This window comes from Solea senegalensis, linkage group LG7, assembly GCF_019176455.1.
Source record: "Solea senegalensis isolate Sse05_10M linkage group LG7, IFAPA_SoseM_1, whole genome shotgun sequence".
Lineage (NCBI taxonomy): Eukaryota > Metazoa > Chordata > Actinopteri > Pleuronectiformes > Soleidae > Solea > Solea senegalensis.
In genome coordinates, this window is record NC_058027.1 from 8,079,519 (window position 1) to 8,096,877 (window position 17,359).

Here is a 17,359-nt window from a genome sequence, read left to right on the forward strand (position 1 = left end):
TACATTCCAGTCCAACTAAGAGCCAAACACAGCAGATTAATGACTGCTCAGAAGGGAGTGAACAGTTGGAGGCAGGTACATTGCACTAAACATATGTAAGAAGCAGAGCAAGAAACTGATCCACTTATACTACTTTAAGTGAAATTGTTTCTTTGTAAGTTTGTTTATCCTAGTTATCCTAGTTATGCTTCAAATTCGAGTAGGTTTGCAAGATCATGATAGATTTACAAAAAAATGAAATGTAAAGGAAAAGGTTAAAGTAATACAGGGCATTATTTTTGATTTTCAACTCACAAGCGCCCCCACAGTTGCGAAGTTAATTGCAAGTCATAAATACCACTCAAACACAGCAACACGCCTTGTCCTAACCGCAGTCGCAGAAGAGACACTTTGCTTACTAACAGCATGGCTACGTGGATAAACAGCTGTGTTTGGAATAAGGCATACTGTATTTGTGTCTTTGGTCATCAGGTCTTTGAACAGCACTCCTGAAGTCATTTTCCTCTGCAGTCTCACAGGAAACAATGGACCTTTGTAGTTCTGGATGTAGCAGTACATCTTCTTTCTTCTCCTTCACCTCTGTGAAGTATTTTTTTTTTGTGCACTCAATACTGTTGTAGCGTTCCGATGTGTGAAGGGCTTCTAAAGTCACTCTTTTCTGTTGACGAAAACTCAAGAATGTATACTCCCTTTATTTTCTCTTCTCCATGTCACACACTCTCCAACCACAACAACAACGTTGCCTTATAAGTGTGACACTTGCAAGGGAGTCCCCCCTTACAGTAGAGAATGTCCCCATTTTTCAGTACAAGTAAATAAAATACACGGGGGGGGACAAAAAAAAGGGTGTTCATATAAAACACAACACACATAGACAGCCACACAGGCCATGAGGCAATTATTAAACACCACCGTAACACACAAACCATACAAACACAGGGCGTCAGAAAACATGAACAGATATAAACAGTCACTCTACTGCATAGTCCTCAAAGCGAGCAGGGGGTTGTGCTGACCTACCAACTACGGAGAACCTTGGCAGGGAAACCGCCTGTTCAGGGGAATCGCCAGTGCCATGACCATAGTCCATGTCTTCGCCAAAGAGGGACAAGCCCGCAGGGCTACCAGGCGTGGCAGCATCCTCCTGCAGAGCAATGGGTGGGGAAATGGCTAGGAGGTTTCTAGACGGGCCCTCCAAGGGAAAAGCCACAGGCAGACTGTAGCGCACAGCCTGTCATAGTGGACGACCTGAAGAGGAAGCTCCTCCACGAATGGGCTACTAATCTGATAAGTGACTCCCACCTCATCATCTCTGCCCATTCGCTGTCGCACCAAGGAAGGACCTTTCCAGTGGGCAGCCAGTTAACGGCAGCTCTCTATGGGGTCATTTAGCCACACAAGGTCCCCGACCTCTTATGGTTCATGCCTTAACTTGGTATCATAGAAAGTCTTTTGCCTTCTGCTTGCCACGATGGTGTAGTCCTTTGTCTGACTAAAAGCAGTGTTTAAGCGCCATAGGAGGGAACTAGCAAAGTCGTCCGGTGACCCGTCGGCCTGCCTTGCACCAGAGGCCCCAGCACCACATCCACTGGCGTCTGGGACTCCCTGCCGTGCGTGAGGAAGTAAGGCGTGAACCCAGTGATGGAGTGAACACTGGTATTGTGTGCGAAAGCAACCTGGAACAGGAAAGAGTCCCACTCACCTACAGAAGAGCGTTTAAGCCAACTGGTCAATAAGTGTCCACCATACCATCAGACTTTGGATGGGGTGGTATCCTTCACCCCGCACCACATCTGATTCAAACTGCCTCCCCATATCTGTGTGCAGCGTTTCCATCACACCATGCTCCAAAACATAATTCTGAAAGAGACATTCAGTAATGTAAATAAAATACACGGGCACTCCAAAGAGCTCAACAATTACAGTCCGGTGGCACTAACATCGCACCTGATGAAGATCCTTAAATATTTTTTTTCTAGTTTTAGTGTTAATATCTTTGTATATTGTATTCTATTTTTGGTAATGCGTGTTTATTACAGTAACAATGTAAATTTCTTACCTTAGCTTATCTTGTTATCGACCTTTGGATGTACCTCCTTATCAGCATACATTAGATGTTTGTGTTTCTTTTCCATTAACCGTTTCGGTTGTGAACTTTACCAACTGTTTTTTTGGACACTAGGCTGGGGTATTTGTATCATAACCAACAAAAATACCTTGCTCACACCTGGTACTTTGCCTGTGAAGAGCTTGTATGGCGTTTTCTTTGTGCGCCTGCTGTAGCAACTGTTCCTCACATAGGCTGCTAGGAAACCTTCAAGGCCTTCTACGCCTTCAGAGAAAGCCCAACATTAATTCTGGACCAGAATTAAATAATATATATACATATTTATATTTATATATATATATATATATATATATATATATATTATATTTTGAAAAAATGTTCTCTCATCTATGTTCTCTAAAGTTAAGTTTACTGTCAAGTTCCCATCAGCAATTAAAGGGTTACTGTCCTGTAACATGTTATCCAATCAGAATTGTCCATCTCTATTAGCTCATATAATTGGTTAGGACTTTTCAAATCCCCGAGAAGGCCAAGCTATGTGTTTTGGTTTGAAGAGTGATGGGCAAATTGACCAATCACTGTTTAATTTTAAGTGGGCGGCCCAAAAACAAAAGATCCTAGGCCTTCGTTGAAGTCAGACTCAAGTCTGACGTCTCTGACAGCGAGTATCTGCACTATACTATGTCAACTAGTGATATCGGCACAAGAACTGTTGAGGAATATTTAGATTATTTGGCTCTGTGTGTAACAGGGTCAGTTACTACAGTATATTTGTAAGGTACTACACTTTATTAAATACCTTTTTATCATTTTGCCTTTTCATTTTATAATTAAACAAAATGTATATTAAGTTTTTATTTTTATATTTTACCCTGACACGGGAGGTTAAGTTGTCATGTGGAACCTTTGTGATTTTCTGTCCCCCACGTTCACTTTTGGGGTGCCCACCTGGTATTTAAGGGTGTGTCTGCCTTCACTTCTCCCCTTCTGCTGCTGCATACTGTGGGAGAGGTACATGATGTGCCCTTGTGTGATTTCCATATTGTTTAGCGTTGTCATTATGCATACACTGCGTTCCAAGTTATTATGCAAATTGTATTTAAGTGTCATAAAGATTACATTTTTTGTTTTTCAATTAAACTCATGGATGGTGTTGTATCTCAGGGCTCTTTGGATCACTGAAATCAATCTCAGACACCTGTGATAATCAGTTTGCCAGGTGAGCCCAATTAAAGGAAAAACGACTAAAGAAGGACATTCCACATTATTAAGCAGACTGCCATTTTCAAGCAATATGGGAAAGAAAAAGGATCTCTCTGCTGCTGAAAAGCATAAAATAGTTGAATGCCTTGGACAAGGTATGAAAACCTTAGATGTTTCACGAAAACTTAAGCGATCATCGTACTGTTAAGAGATTTGTGGCTAATTCGGAGCACACACAGGTTTGTGCAGATAGAGGCACAATGAGGTAGGTTTCTGCCAGACAAATACCTCGGATTAAGGGAGCAGCTTCTAAAATGCACAAAGCAGCAAACAGGTATTTGAAGCTACTGGTGCCTCTGGAGTCCCACGAACATCAAGGTGTACGATCCTCCAGAGGCTTGCAGTTATGCGTAAACCTTGTATTCGGCCACCCCTAAACAATGCTCACAAGCAGAAACGGCTGCAGTGGGCCCAGATATACATGAAGACTAATTTCAAACTGATGAGTGCCGTGCAACCCTGGATGGTCCAGATGGATGGAGTAGTGGATGGTTGGTGGATGGCCACCATGTCCCAACAAGGCTGCAACGTCAGCAAGGAGGTAGCGGAGTCATGTTTTTGGCCGAATCATGGGGAGAGGGCTGGTCGGCCCCTTTAGGGTCCCTGAAGGTGTGAAAATTACCTCTGAAAAGTATGTGGAGTTTCTGACTGACCACTTTCTTCCATGGTACAAAAAGAAGAACCGTGCTTTCCGTAACAAAATCATCTTCATGCATGACAATTCACCATGTCATGCTGCAAGGAATACCTCCGCATCATTGGCTGCTATGGGCATAAAAGGAGAGAAACTCATGGTGTGGCCCCCATCCTTCCCTGACTTCAACCCTATTGAGAACTTTTGGAGCATCCTCAAGCAAAAGATCTATGAGGGTGGGAGGCAGTTCACATTCAAACAGCATCTCTGGGAGGCTATACTGACATTCTGCAAACAAATTCAAGCAGAAACTCCAAAAACTCATAAGTTCAATGGATGCAAGAATAGTGAAGCTGCTATCAAATAAGGGGTCCTATGTTAAAATGTAACTTGACCTGTTAAGATGTTTTTGATTGAAATAGCCTTTGATTTCAATAAATATGACCTCCTAATGCTGCAAATTCAACAAATGACCATTTTCAGTTCTTTACAACCTATAAAATGTTTTGAAACTCTGTTGTCCATAATAATTTGGAACAGTGCATTTTAAGTTTTTTATTTTTGAAAAAATACTGTTATCATTGGAAAGTTTGTTCAATAACATTCAAATTATACTCTAACGGTTAATGACTTGAAAATAATGTCATTTGCATCGACTATTTAGAAAAACTTTAGAAAAATATCACTTGCATAATAATTTGGAACGTCCTGTATATGGAGTTATCATGCTAAATTTGACACACTGTACATGTTTTTTTCCTGTGTTTCACATACTGATGGAAGTTTTCATTTACTTGAAATAAACGGAGACTACCTCAAAAAGATATTCATCATACGGCAAATTCTTCACAACGCAGGCCGCAAAACTACACCGGTTACATGTGTATGTCCTCGCAAAGAGTGACACTTAATAGACTGCTGCCGTTGTTGCGTGCGGGGGCACCTGTAGTTATAAAACGAATCAACGATTATTAGACAGACAGACAGACAACTGTCTGAGGTTTCCTCGGGGAAATTAACAGCTCCAACATCAGCACGCAGCACTGTTAAGATTAGAGTCACACTTTTCAGGAGACTGGAAAGAGAAACACCCCAGTTACCAAACACCATAAAATATAGAATAGAATAAAATAAGCTAAAAATAAAGATAAAATAAAAATAAAAATCTAAGAAAATATAAAAATACAAACATAAATGACCCATGCTATATATATATGTATGTATACATACATACACACATCACACACATATATATACATATACATACACATATATGTATATATATATATATATATATATATATATATATATATATATATATATATATATATATACATACATACATACATATATATACGCACATACATACACACACAGGTACACACACACCTACAGTTACCCCGTATTGCCTAGGGTTTTATTGCACTGTCTATAAGGTTTTATTGCACATGTTATTATGTTGTTATTGTTGTGGTTATTGCACATTTCAGTGAGTTGTGATTATGGACATAGACTAAATGGACATTAGACTAAAACATTGAAATATGCCAATTCTGATGTGTTCATATACTCAAAACGGAAAGAGCAACCTGACACCAAGTTCAGGCCAAGCTTACCGTTTTTATAGAGTTTGTAGAGCTGTGATATGCAAACTGTTGCTTGCAAACTTTGCATTCCACTTTTTTCCTGCCATCTATTTTTGTAAAATGCTGCTATACTGTCGATATCTTTGACATGGATGTTAGAGGAGGGTTGACTGTAGCCTAAAATGAAAAGCTCAAAATTAAATAAAACCACTGGACCTTCTCAAACTGTCTCTTTGGGCTAATCCAAAATAGTGAAAACAAGGGGGGTGTTCTCTGAAGACACGCTGTTACCTGTGAAACAGGGGTGCTCTGAAAACACCCCCATTACTGTATGAAATTAACATGGCAAAAAATTTTGGTCGAGCCGGAACGTAACGACTCTTAGTCGACCAGTCGACCAGAATTTATAGTCCTAGTCTGATCCTATTCCTAGTTAACAGTGCCTGGAAGTCTCGGCCTGGAAACTCAGTGCCGTTATATGAGCAAATACACTTGACTTCTCCATAAGATGCTATGTCAGCTAAGAACTTCTCAGTAGCCCGTACAGCGTAATTTTTTTGACTTCAGAAAATACACGAACATGGTACCTAAGTCATACTTATCTTCAGATCTGTCGAAGAGAAGCTGTGGTGCTACGACGCCAACTCCTCTGTTCACCATTTTTCGGACGCACCGTTTTTCTTGCAGCCTTTTTTCTTTGTTAAACTAGCTTGTTAGCTTTGTTGGCATTCGTGTTATAGGTCACAGAAAACTTCTTCCAAGATTATATTGTTCACTTATCTCCAAGCTGGCTCACTCAAATAGTCCATGGAAGCTCTGTGTAATACTCCACGCCTTGCTTTTCCACGCTATTTCGTGTCCAACTCTGCCTGGGCCCATAACCTGTTACAAGTTTTTCTGGAGTGCGCATTCCTCTACTGTGTATGGAGGATAAGAGGAATCCTGGAGCACCTTTAGCCTCTTAGCATGTTTATTTAACAAAGAAAAAATACAGACTGATTTGTATTCATCACCGGATCTAGTTATAAAAACAACCGGCAACGTGGGAGACGTCACTTCCCGTATGTACCGTAAATCTTATATCAAACAACAGTACAGTTGATCAGTCTACCTTAATACAGGGAGTAAGGGCACATATTTTGTTAATTTGTTTAGGAAAATGTAAATTTGTTTTAACTTTTGTTCATTTGTTTCGGTATTTGTAAAAGGGCCACTGTCATTTGCCAAAAAATAGCTACCAAAAACTTATTGTCACTGAAAGTTTGTTTCTTCTTACACGGAATATAGTCCACTCATTTTGCTTTATCTACATAACTGCATATGGCCAAAATGTAACTATTCAGTTGCTAAAGATTGAATGCAATTCTTACCTTGTGACTGAAGGTTTGTTTTTAGAAGTGCTCAAACAGCAGCAAAGTTATTATCAGTGAGAAGCTTCTCAAGGTAAACCTTGGCACTAAGCCTGCTCCAAGTGCACTATTTTACAGAATAGAGGAGTTGTGCACTTACTATAGCAATTAAGTAGGTTCATTAATACATTTTTAATGATATCGTGAGTGGCAGCTACGCAAAATAACAACATAACAATTGCTAATGAAGTAATGAAATATACCCATTACCAATAACCCATTTGTGAAAAATGTCTTGTTATCAGCAGACAAATTTCATGTGACTCATACAGCAAGTTTTGACCATAATTTGTTACCTGAAAAAAATTCTAAATATCATGACTTTTCTTAAATCACTCATACATATTTAAGAACAAATCCAAATCAGTTGGTACAAATCTTTCTTGCATGAGGTCCATTGTGGCATTAACCTATTTGCCTCCCTCTGCCTGTTACTTAAAAGACTTATCTTATAATAAGATGAAAATCTCTTACTGAAACAGTGGCGACCTTTGTGTGAAAAGAGATTAGCCAAAGGCCAACATGAGAATGTTGCTGATTTGACACGTGAGGTTCAACCTCTGTTTAGAATTGATCAGAACACCAGTTTAATTTTCATAAATTAATCTAATTACACATGTTACATGTCATTTAGCAGACGCGTTTATCCAAAGCGACTTACAATGGAATTGAATACAGTCAGCGAGGGGTGGAATCAAACTTGCGACCATTGCGACCATGATGTTTTTCGCACATAGGGTACCGGTCTTAACCACTGAGCTACTCCACCCCTAATGAAAAAGAATTGTGGGGGAGGCATCAGGAGAGCATCCAGCACAGCAGCAGAGTTTCTGATGCTTTACCAAAGTATGGCATAGCTGGACTCACTTATCACAGTTGGGTTAGTGCCCAGTTTTTATGTATCATTTTTATTTTTATTTATAATATTATTTTTATTAATTTTTTCAATGAAAAGTGCCAGTTTCTCTCTGCTTCTAGGGTTCTCACTCAGCCCAAACCTTGGCAACACATCACCCCCACGCTGAAACAACTGCACTGGCTCCCCATTAAGTTCCGGATCACCTTCAAGCTTCTCCTCCTTTGCTACATCTCAGCCAAGAAGATGCTATTTGCAGCTTAAAGGCCAATAAGTGTCACATTACAGTTTTAAGAACAAATTATGTTTCATCTGCCCTTAATCAGCAAAAACTGAATCTTAAAACACAGAACTAAATTCAAATTTTTTTATTCTTTTAAATACGTTAATAGTTAAAGATGTGGCATGGAAGTCACAGTGTAGGTTAACATTAGCTGTTTAGTTCTATTGATTTTTATTAGTCTTTGTGAGCTTCCCCACTCACAGCTCATCCAGAGGAAGGGAAAAAGTCAGCGTGGTGGTGGAAAATAATCTTTTATTTGCGTCCAACAGAAAAAGTCCACCAAACATACAGAAATTAAATGCCGTCGCAGTCGTTCTCTTTCTCACTCCTCGCTCCTGCTTCCTCCTTCCGAACCCAGCCTACTGCAAGAGACCAGAACCAGGTTACAAGTGTGCTTATATAGCTGACTGATTACAGCTATATAGCTGACAGATACCAGCGAGTGATCCGCGCGTTGGCATCTTTCATGCGGGGGAGCCATTGGAGCGGGGCATGGTCCGACCAGAGGGTGACTGGGCGCCCCAGGAGGTAGTAAGGAGGGCACCAACCGCCCACCGTATGGCGAGGCACTCTTTTTCCACCGTACTGTAGTTCACCTCCCGCTGAGCCAGCTTCCGGCTAATGTACAGTACGGGGTGGTCGACCCCCTCCACCTCCTGGGACAAAACAGCCCCCAGCCCGCTGTTCAAGGCGTCGGTCTGCAGGATGAAAGGGAGAGAAAAGTTAGGAGTGTATAAAAGTGGCTCCCCACAGAGGGCTCGCTTTACCCTCTCAAACGCCAGCTGACACGGCTCCATCCACTGGACCTGATCTGAAGCACCCTTTTGGGTCAGGTCGGTTAGGGGGCTGGTCAGCTCCGAGAAAGCCGGAATGAACCTCCTATAGTAACCAGCCAGCCCCAGAAACCTCCTGACCTCTTTTTTTGTCTTGGAAATTGGGCATTGGATAGGCATCGAATTTGGACACCTCGTTGACCCTACGATAGTCCACACAGAACCGTATTGACCCATTGGACTTGTGAACCAGCACGATGGGGCAACACCAGTCACTGTTGGACTCTTCTATTACCCCCATCTCCAACATGGCCTGAAGTTCTGCCTGAACAATTTTCCTTTCGTGTTCTGGCAGCCGTCGTGAGTGCACTGTCACGCCCGGAGGTGTTTCTATGTGGTGGTGTATGAGACTTGTGCGCCCTGGCAGGGGAGAGAACACATCAGCAAACCGCCGCTGCAACAAGGCCACATCTGCTCTCTGGCCCACTGAGAGATGGTCATCAACGGGGACTGGCGCTGACTGGTTCGACTTAGTCATCTCCGGTCCCAACTCATCTCTCTCGATCACGGTGGTAGCCAGAGTAACAGTCGCCATCTCCCTCCAGGCTTTGAGGAGGTTGAGGTGGTAAATCTGTATTGCTCCGCCCCTGTCAGAACGCACAACCTCATAGTCAACATCCCCCACTCGCCGTGTGACCACGAAGGGCCCTTGCCACTTGGCGAGCAATTTAGAGCTAGATGATGGCAGCAATACAAGTACTTTATCTCCCGGTGAAAACTGACATCCTCCACAGAGTGGGTCCCCGGCTGGAGCCAGCGCCTCGCTGCGTCCAGGAGCTGCTGCGCGTACGCAAAGGGGCAGCCAGCTTCTTCAAAAGAGGGGACTGCTGCTGCTGAAGAGTGGTGGTGCTCTCCTGCATCGCAGCGAGGTGCTGAAGTGCCAGCAACAGCGGCGTTTGTCCTTCCATGGTGTCCCTATTCAGGCACCAGATGTGAGCTTCCCCACTCACAGCTCGTCCAGAGGAAGGGAAAAAGTCGGCGTGGTGGTGGAAAATAATCTTTTATTTGCGTCCAACAGAAAAAGTCCACCAAACATACAGAAATGAAATGCCGTCGCAGTTGCTCTCTTTCTCTCTCCTGAGACACTCCTCCCTCTCCTCCAGCAGTCGCCGCTCTAACCATACCCCACTGCCACAGTCTTCTAAAGACATTTTTACGTACGACTTATGAACACTGAAAATGACAGCACTATCTGTGATAACAAAGAACAAAATCAGTTTACTTTCCCTTTGTAGCCTCCATCCTTCGCTGTGACCATCCATCTTTTAACAGGATGTTTACATAGCCTTCCTGTTTTCTTTAACTTTATTTAGTTTTTGAAACCAAACAACTGGACTGTAGTTTGTGAAAAGTTGGACCAAAAACTGGTCCTAATGAGTTGGAACCTCACCTATGAGGAACTGGTTAAATTTAGACTTAATATTTGAATTGTGGTTAGAGATAAGGTTAGGGACAATGCTTTGTGTAGGCTGTCCACATTAGAAGAATAGCTGCACAAACAAATGTGTGTGTGTTTTCCTTCATTTGTCACTGTTTTCTATTACCCATGTTGTGGGGACCTAAATCGGATAACACAGTTACATTATGGGGACTTTTCCTTATGGGTACAAAAAGCAAATAATGTAAATGTCAAGTAAGGATTAATAGGGTGTGTGTGTGTTTGTCTGTATGTGCATGTGCATGTGTTTTTTAAACCAGATAAAGACACAAGGGGGTGCTGTTCGATTCCCTGTTCCTTCATTCCTCTCAAAGCCTTGAAACAATATCAGTCTTGTAAAGTGTGGCGGTCACAAAAACAAAAAACAAAAAAAAATCCTTTCAAACAATTTGACTTTATCAAGAAATGTCAACATGAATTACATTAAAGACAGCAGGGATATACACTGTACAATTGTTCTATCACCAAACAAATACATTTTCTGGAGGATTGTGATTTTTCAAATTGTAACAGAAACACTGGAGTGTGTCACTTCAGAATTCACAAATCAAAGACTAAATATAGTACAGATAGACAGCAAGCATGATGACAAGTCAATTTACATGTCAACATTCACAAAAACCTGATGTAGAAACAACAAAAAATAAAGTGGTCTTTGAAAAGAAATAACAGCACACAGAATATCTGTAAGGACAAACAAACCAGAAGAAGACTGCATCTTTCGGGAAACGGTTTTAGTTTTTGAACATGTCACACAACAGTTTCTCCATGGGAGTGTTCCCGATGGTCCTGTGGAAGAACAGCAGCTCTATCCTCTCAGAATTCACAAAACGCAACGAGGGAAGAAGAAGAAGCAGCTTTCCAAACCTAAGTACACAGAAGAAATCAAATCAAATAATTAACTTCACAAACAGAATCACAGATTAGAGGTAAGACAGGAAGTGCAAGTCCACAGCAAGTCTTTTTGTTTTGAAAATAGAACAAAATAGTACAACACATAGGTGTAATGATAGTTTATTCAAGCCGTGAGCCCATGTAAGGCTTGTCCATCTTTGTCATTTTACCTTTACCAACCAATGTTATTACAATTTGTAATATTTTCAGTTGTTTGTTGGGGTGGAGTGGCTCAGTGGTTAAGACCGGTACCCTGTGTGCGAAAGACGTCATGGTCGCAAGTTCGACTCCACCCCTGGCTGATTGTACTAAATTCCATTCCAAGTGGCTTTGGATAAAAGTGTCTTCTAAATGACATGTAATGTTTAAGTCAAATCCTTACTTCTGTGGCATAAAACATACTATATGCAAGTTTGAATGATTCTGATTCTGATATCTTTATTAATACTAGTATGTCGACTCAATTCTGCTATATTGAGAATTATCCAGTGATCTTTCAGGTCTGGCTTCACAATTAGTTTCGTATAAATCATTGTAGGATACAAACTAAGTTAAAGAAATGTTCATCTTTGAATCAGTAAAGCTAAGGAAAGTACAGAATTTTTATGATTCCGAAAGTATGCAGGACATTGTACTTATTATTTGCATCATATTGAATATCTCTCGTGGGAGTGAAAAAGCTTGATTTGCTTTGTTCTCTGTCTCAACTGTTTTATTACATAAAATGTTTGTGGCTGTAGATTGTTTCGAGTAAATGTAAATTTCAATCAGAGATTTGATTTTGTGAAAGTTTTTTTAAATCAGAATAAATTAGACATGTGCCACTGAGGCTGTAATATTATGGCAAAATGTTACCTGGCTGGTTGACTGGGGTAGTGTGAGCGAATGTGTTGTCCCAGCATCACCTGAGACTGATCCTGCAGGTTCTCCACTTGTTCTGGATCTTTCAAACCACGAGTCTCTATAAAGGAGGAAGAGTAGTTTCTTGAGTTACAATAATACTTTTACTACAATCTAAAACTGAGCCACTCCGTATTATTAAAGTTATTCAGAGTTATCTGAATGGAATTTTTTAAGGAGTGGATACTAAAGAGAAAGAAGTGTCACTAACTATAAATTGATCCTCATTCCTGACTTTGTTAAACTATGATAACTGAGAGACTCTTATATGTTGCACAAATTCAAAACAAAATGTCAAGTTATAACAAATATATGAATCAATGATGCAGCTTTTATTTTGAACAGGTTTGTCTTGTTATTTTGAATAATGGCCTCAGGGTAGCAACAGAGAAAAGCTCACAGAAAGAAATTGTCTTCTAATGATTATATTTATATTTATATCCTGAATAAATTTATATCAAGTTTAATCTGCCTCTTTATTAATATACTATTACTGATCTACACCTGGCTTTGAGATCCTTAACTGATGACTGATGCACTGCCCTCAGTAGACCAAAACCAGGCTACTCATTCCTCCCTACCACGTGCAATATACTGTACATTTACACAAGTGCAATATACCCATATCATTTCCCATGTTCTATCTTTGTTTATAATGTAAATGTCAAGTCCATACTGTATATATTTTGGAAACTGTCTATTATACATTCTATTTTTTTTTTCTATAGTCTTGGTGTTAATATCTTTATATATTGTACTTTTTTTCTATCTATCTATTTATCTATCTATCATGATCAGTTTCTCACCTGGCTTAAAAAGCACAATGGCCTTGAGACAAGCGAACTCTGTGGGATCAACTGCGAGGGCTTTGAATCGGCTGAAGACTTCCTGGAGGAGGCGCAAGTCCAGGCTAGTGTAACTGGTTTTCCCCTGCATGTTGGGGCAGAGGTCAGGCAGTGAGAGCAGCGGGCAGCTGTCCAGTGGCAGTGACCACTGGATGGCACAGAGCAGGAAGAGCTCACTCCACGCCTCCTCCAGCAGGATCACCTGGCAAAGGAGAAGATGGTGAGAACTGAAACTGAGAACTTTGTTTTTAGCTTTGCTGATTAAACAAGGAGCCACAGAGAAAAAACATGTTTAACCATGAAAACAATGAAATTAAAACAACTAATAACATCACATTACCCAGTAACACAAGTTTATGATTTTGTAATTTGGAACTGAATGACAAAACCCAGCTAATGTCTGACCTGGTCTCTGAAGGGCAGGTTGGAAAACACCGGCAAGTTCTTGGCCCACTTCACCGACATGAAGAGCAATCTCGCTGAGGTCTCGTACACGTTTTCAGAGCTGGATGGATACAGAACCATGTGATACTCCGAGGAAGCTCTCTCTGGCTCATTGCTGGTTACATCAATGTTTTCATCAACTGAAAAAGGTGAGATGAGATTAGAAACCAGGGTGCAGGAGACCTAATGTAGATCTGTCAATGGTGTGCAGTGTTACAATGTGCTTTACAAATAAGGATATGTGCGGATTGTATGCCCTTATTAGCAAGTTATATGAAGTTGTGTTCACATTATGTCATAATTTTATCAACCTTCACTCTTAAAAAGTGTTCATTTAACTTTAACGCAAGGATCCTCAACCAGAGTCTTCATTGAAGCACCTTGTGCAACTTATAGTGTACAAGGTACACTGTCACACTAGCATTGAGATGGCAACAAGCAAAAGCAAAAGTAAACAATAAATAATGTAAATATATTGCACTGACTAAAATGAAATATCTATTATGAAATATCCAATAGCTTTCTCGTTTTTCATGTTCTGGGCTTGTCAATCACTGAAGCCTTTGAGCCAGTGATCATCATGGAGCATGAGGCAATAATGGGTGGGTTTAAATGTCTTTACTGGCTACTGGCTACAAAAACACGGTGCCCCAGGCATTGCAGGTTTTCTGGGGGAAATTTTTCCTCCTGTCATTCAGCCACTTTTTTTTATTAATTAATTAATTAATTTAATATGCCAAAAATTATGATAAAACAATATACTCACAAAAGATGTGGACAACCATTCTGGTTACACATTAAGTTACACATTAAATTTACAGCATTTGTTTGCTGTTTAATTTGGTCTGAGTGTAATTTTCAGGCCGCCTCCTCAAATAACAAACCCCCCTTACCGTCCTCAGGCTCCAGCTTGGCGCAGGTTTCAGCCGTCATGAGGCTGGCCATGAAGCGGTGGTTGTTCTGGGGACTGATGCAGCGCTGGGGGGCCACCGAGGAGGTGATGGACATGGAGGATGTGATGTGAGGCCACGTAATGACACTAGAGGAGGAGGATGAGGAAGAGGAGGAGGAGGAGGAACAAGAAGAGGAGGTGGGCTCCCGAGTGGTGGCCAGGTGCTCTTTCTCAGTGTCTACATCGATGGAGTCTAAGCGAACCTGAGCTGTGCTGCGAGGTTGTCGTTCATTTTGCACTGCTGCAGTGAATAAAAGAATGAAAGACAGAGAAAGAGTGAGGTGTAAAGACTCAGCTGTTTCCAGAGGAAATAATCATGATATACATCTGTGGTTTAGGTTTGTAATCTCATACTTTCATATCAGTGTCTTTGAATTAATGTTTCTATTATTATCTAAGAATGCAAAATATTATTCCCACTCACTCACCATCTTTATTCATTCCTGCCAGCAGACACTTCTTTAACCGACATGCCTGGCACTGATTTCGATGAGCTTTGTCCACTGGACACATGCCTGTACCAGCCTGGCACCTGTTGAACCACAAGTGTTTAGAGGGAGAATATGCACAAAATTAACAGAAATAATATGATTTGTCTTTGTTTGTGATGGATAAAATATAAGACAAGTTTCATACATACAGTAAAGGATTTTTCTTTTTAGTTTAGGTTAAAAGGGTTTACAATTTCATAGATTTAAACCAACAGAATCTACATTTGAAATTATGGACTAAGGAGGTGAAATCCTTACATTTTAACCTGTTCTCTTTTAAACTTTCTCATATCCATAAACAACACATTCTTTGATCCATGTGAAAACACATGGGAACCATATATTACATGTATATTCACATAAAATTCAACGTGTTTATTCTGTGGTCAGAATTGAAAATGTAGAGTGAGTCTGTTTGAAAACAACAACAGGATTTAAACATTTAGATCATTGCGTTACATATTTGCTTTTGTTTAAGAATACATGACAATAATTTCCTGTATGATTAAACAACGTTGTGGATTATGTTGGGACTAACAAGTTAAAAAACAGTTCAGTTTCCAGTTTTGCCTTAAATCCCACAATGCACCTCATGGGAACATTACAAGATGGATTTTGGTATCTAAAGATTTTTAGTGACATTTTTCATGACTTTGTCTTACCTATAAATGAGCCTCCTCCTCACACTGCGTTTGAAGAAGCCACTGCAGCCATTGCAGGCGTAAATGCCGTAGTGTTTTCCACTGCTGGTGTCTCCACATACTTTGCAAACCAAAGCCGGGCTCAGAGCTTTGCCCGGGGCTGGACTCTTGGCTATGAGTCAAACACAGTGACATAGGGCATGTCAGTTAGTGCCATTAATTTAGTCTGGTATTGTTTCATACGTGTGTCTGCCATCTGTACTGACAGCTCAATCTGCATATGGCTAAGCAGACATAGCACATGAGTCAATTGCAGCAGCCGTTTGGGCCTGAAAATCTCATTTAGTACACAATTATGAAATTACAACAAATAAAATGGCTTGAGGCAGATTAACAACTAAAACAAATGATGAGGGATATGGAAATTAATCCAAATAAACCCATTAATTATAAAGACATTCAAGAAGCATTGCTCACAACCTCATGATAAGTATTTATTTTTGGAAATATATTAAAGGACTCATTTTATAATTTTATTTAATGATTGACTTATGAGCATTTATGAGAATATTTTAAAACCTTTTGTGTGATGTAAATAGATGTTGTAATATGGGTACATCTGAAACAGAAAAAAGTCATTTTTTTCTTACTACTTTCTTTCCTAGTTATTACAAGGGCAAGCTTGTGGCTTCACCTGTTGTTGCAAGTGAACATGTGGAACTCTTACCTCTGCTGTCATCACTCCCACCGCTGGCAGACGACTCAGTGGGCGAGGAGGATTGTATCATGGAGATCTTTGAAAGGTGATCCTCCATCATTTTTCCCTGAAAATGTCTCTTAGGCTATTAAGGACCAGTGGTGAGAACTTTTGTTTTCAACTATTTCCTCCCTTGAAAAGATGAAATCCAGGATCAGCACACAAAACGTTCTACGTTCTTATTGAGTCTGTTGCAGCGAAAACAGTGATATAAACTTGAAGTGTCACGCTGCTGCAGGTTTCCCTGTGGTCTCCAGCAGACAGATGGCAGGTTGAGTCTCTATGTTGCAGCCTCTGGTGTGGAGATGCAGATGGACAGGGGTCCTCCCATGAGCGAGAGCCAACACTTGTTACACATCAACAGTTGAGTGAGAGACTTCCCTCTGGCAGTCTGGGTTGGTCACTGTCTGTGGGTCCTCCTCAGTGGCAGCTCCTCAAAAGAGAGTCCGGGGGGGGAGGGGGGGGGATTAGCCCCAAGTGCTGTGTAAGCAGCATGCTTATTTGTCATCCTCTTAATCTTTACTGTTCATATAGTGGACCAATCAGTCGCAATGGTGCTGCTTAATCGTCATCCCATCTGCAAAAAACTGCAGCCATGAAGAAGCGGCAGCAGCAGCGGCAGCAGCAGCAGCAGCAGCAGCGATGATGACTCCTGAAGCTCTTTGTAAATTTATACCAGTCCTGCTCCATATCCCTCTGTCTCTTCAGTCCATTAGGGTTCTCCATGAGGGGAAGGACCCCTGTCCATCAGTCAACACTCCTCCTCAGTATCTTCATTTAAAGGAATGATTACCGAAGCACATCAATTTACTAGCCTCTTCAATTTGTATTTCACCTCCTTATTTCTTCTTCTTTTGCTTCCTAATTCCAGCTCAATTTTCCTGAGCTGTATATTTGATCTGGGAGATTGCCTCCCATTCATAATGACTCCCAGTGTTTGCTGACAAGCACCTTATTAACTCCTACTTTGCTCTTTTTGGTCTAGAAATCCTGTACTTTCTTCTGCTTACAGAGGGAATATGGATTTCTGAATGGCAGATGTTTTGGTTGCCATTCATTTAGCTC

The 17,359-nt window shown here is 40.8% G+C and overlaps 1 protein-coding gene across 1 annotated transcript; it reads right to left on the bottom strand.

Moving 5' to 3' along the window:
• Positions 1 to 10,745: 10,745 nt before the first annotated feature.
• Positions 10,746 to 16,736, bottom strand: nr2e3 (nuclear receptor subfamily 2, group E, member 3). Its single transcript, XM_044030924.1, has 8 exons — positions 16,265 to 16,736; positions 15,559 to 15,709; positions 14,834 to 14,937; positions 14,347 to 14,646; positions 13,415 to 13,593; positions 12,971 to 13,211; positions 12,120 to 12,225; positions 10,746 to 11,237 (listed from the first exon to the last, which is right to left on the bottom strand). Exons 1-8 carry the CDS (start codon positions 16,353 to 16,355, stop codon positions 11,105 to 11,107), a joined length of 1,305 nt encoding a protein of 434 aa, XP_043886859.1. The 5' UTR covers positions 16,356 to 16,736; the 3' UTR covers positions 10,746 to 11,104.
• Positions 16,737 to 17,359: the final 623 nt, after the last annotated feature.

What these genes read in the sequence shown, in the direction of transcription:
- nr2e3 (XM_044030924.1), bottom strand. Translation starts at nt 16,355, where the DNA reads ATGATGGAGGATCACCTTTCAAAGATCTCCATGATACAATCCTCCTCG. An exon ending in AGGAGGAGGCTCATTTATAG is followed by an intron (nt 14,938 to 15,558) that starts GTAAGACAAAGT and finishes GTGGTTCAACAG; the next exon opens with GTGCCAGGCTGGTACAGGCA. An exon ending in CAAGCTGGAGCCTGAGGACG is followed by an intron (nt 13,594 to 14,346) that starts GTAAGGGGGGTT and finishes CACCTTTTTCAG; the next exon opens with TTGATGAAAACATTGATGTA.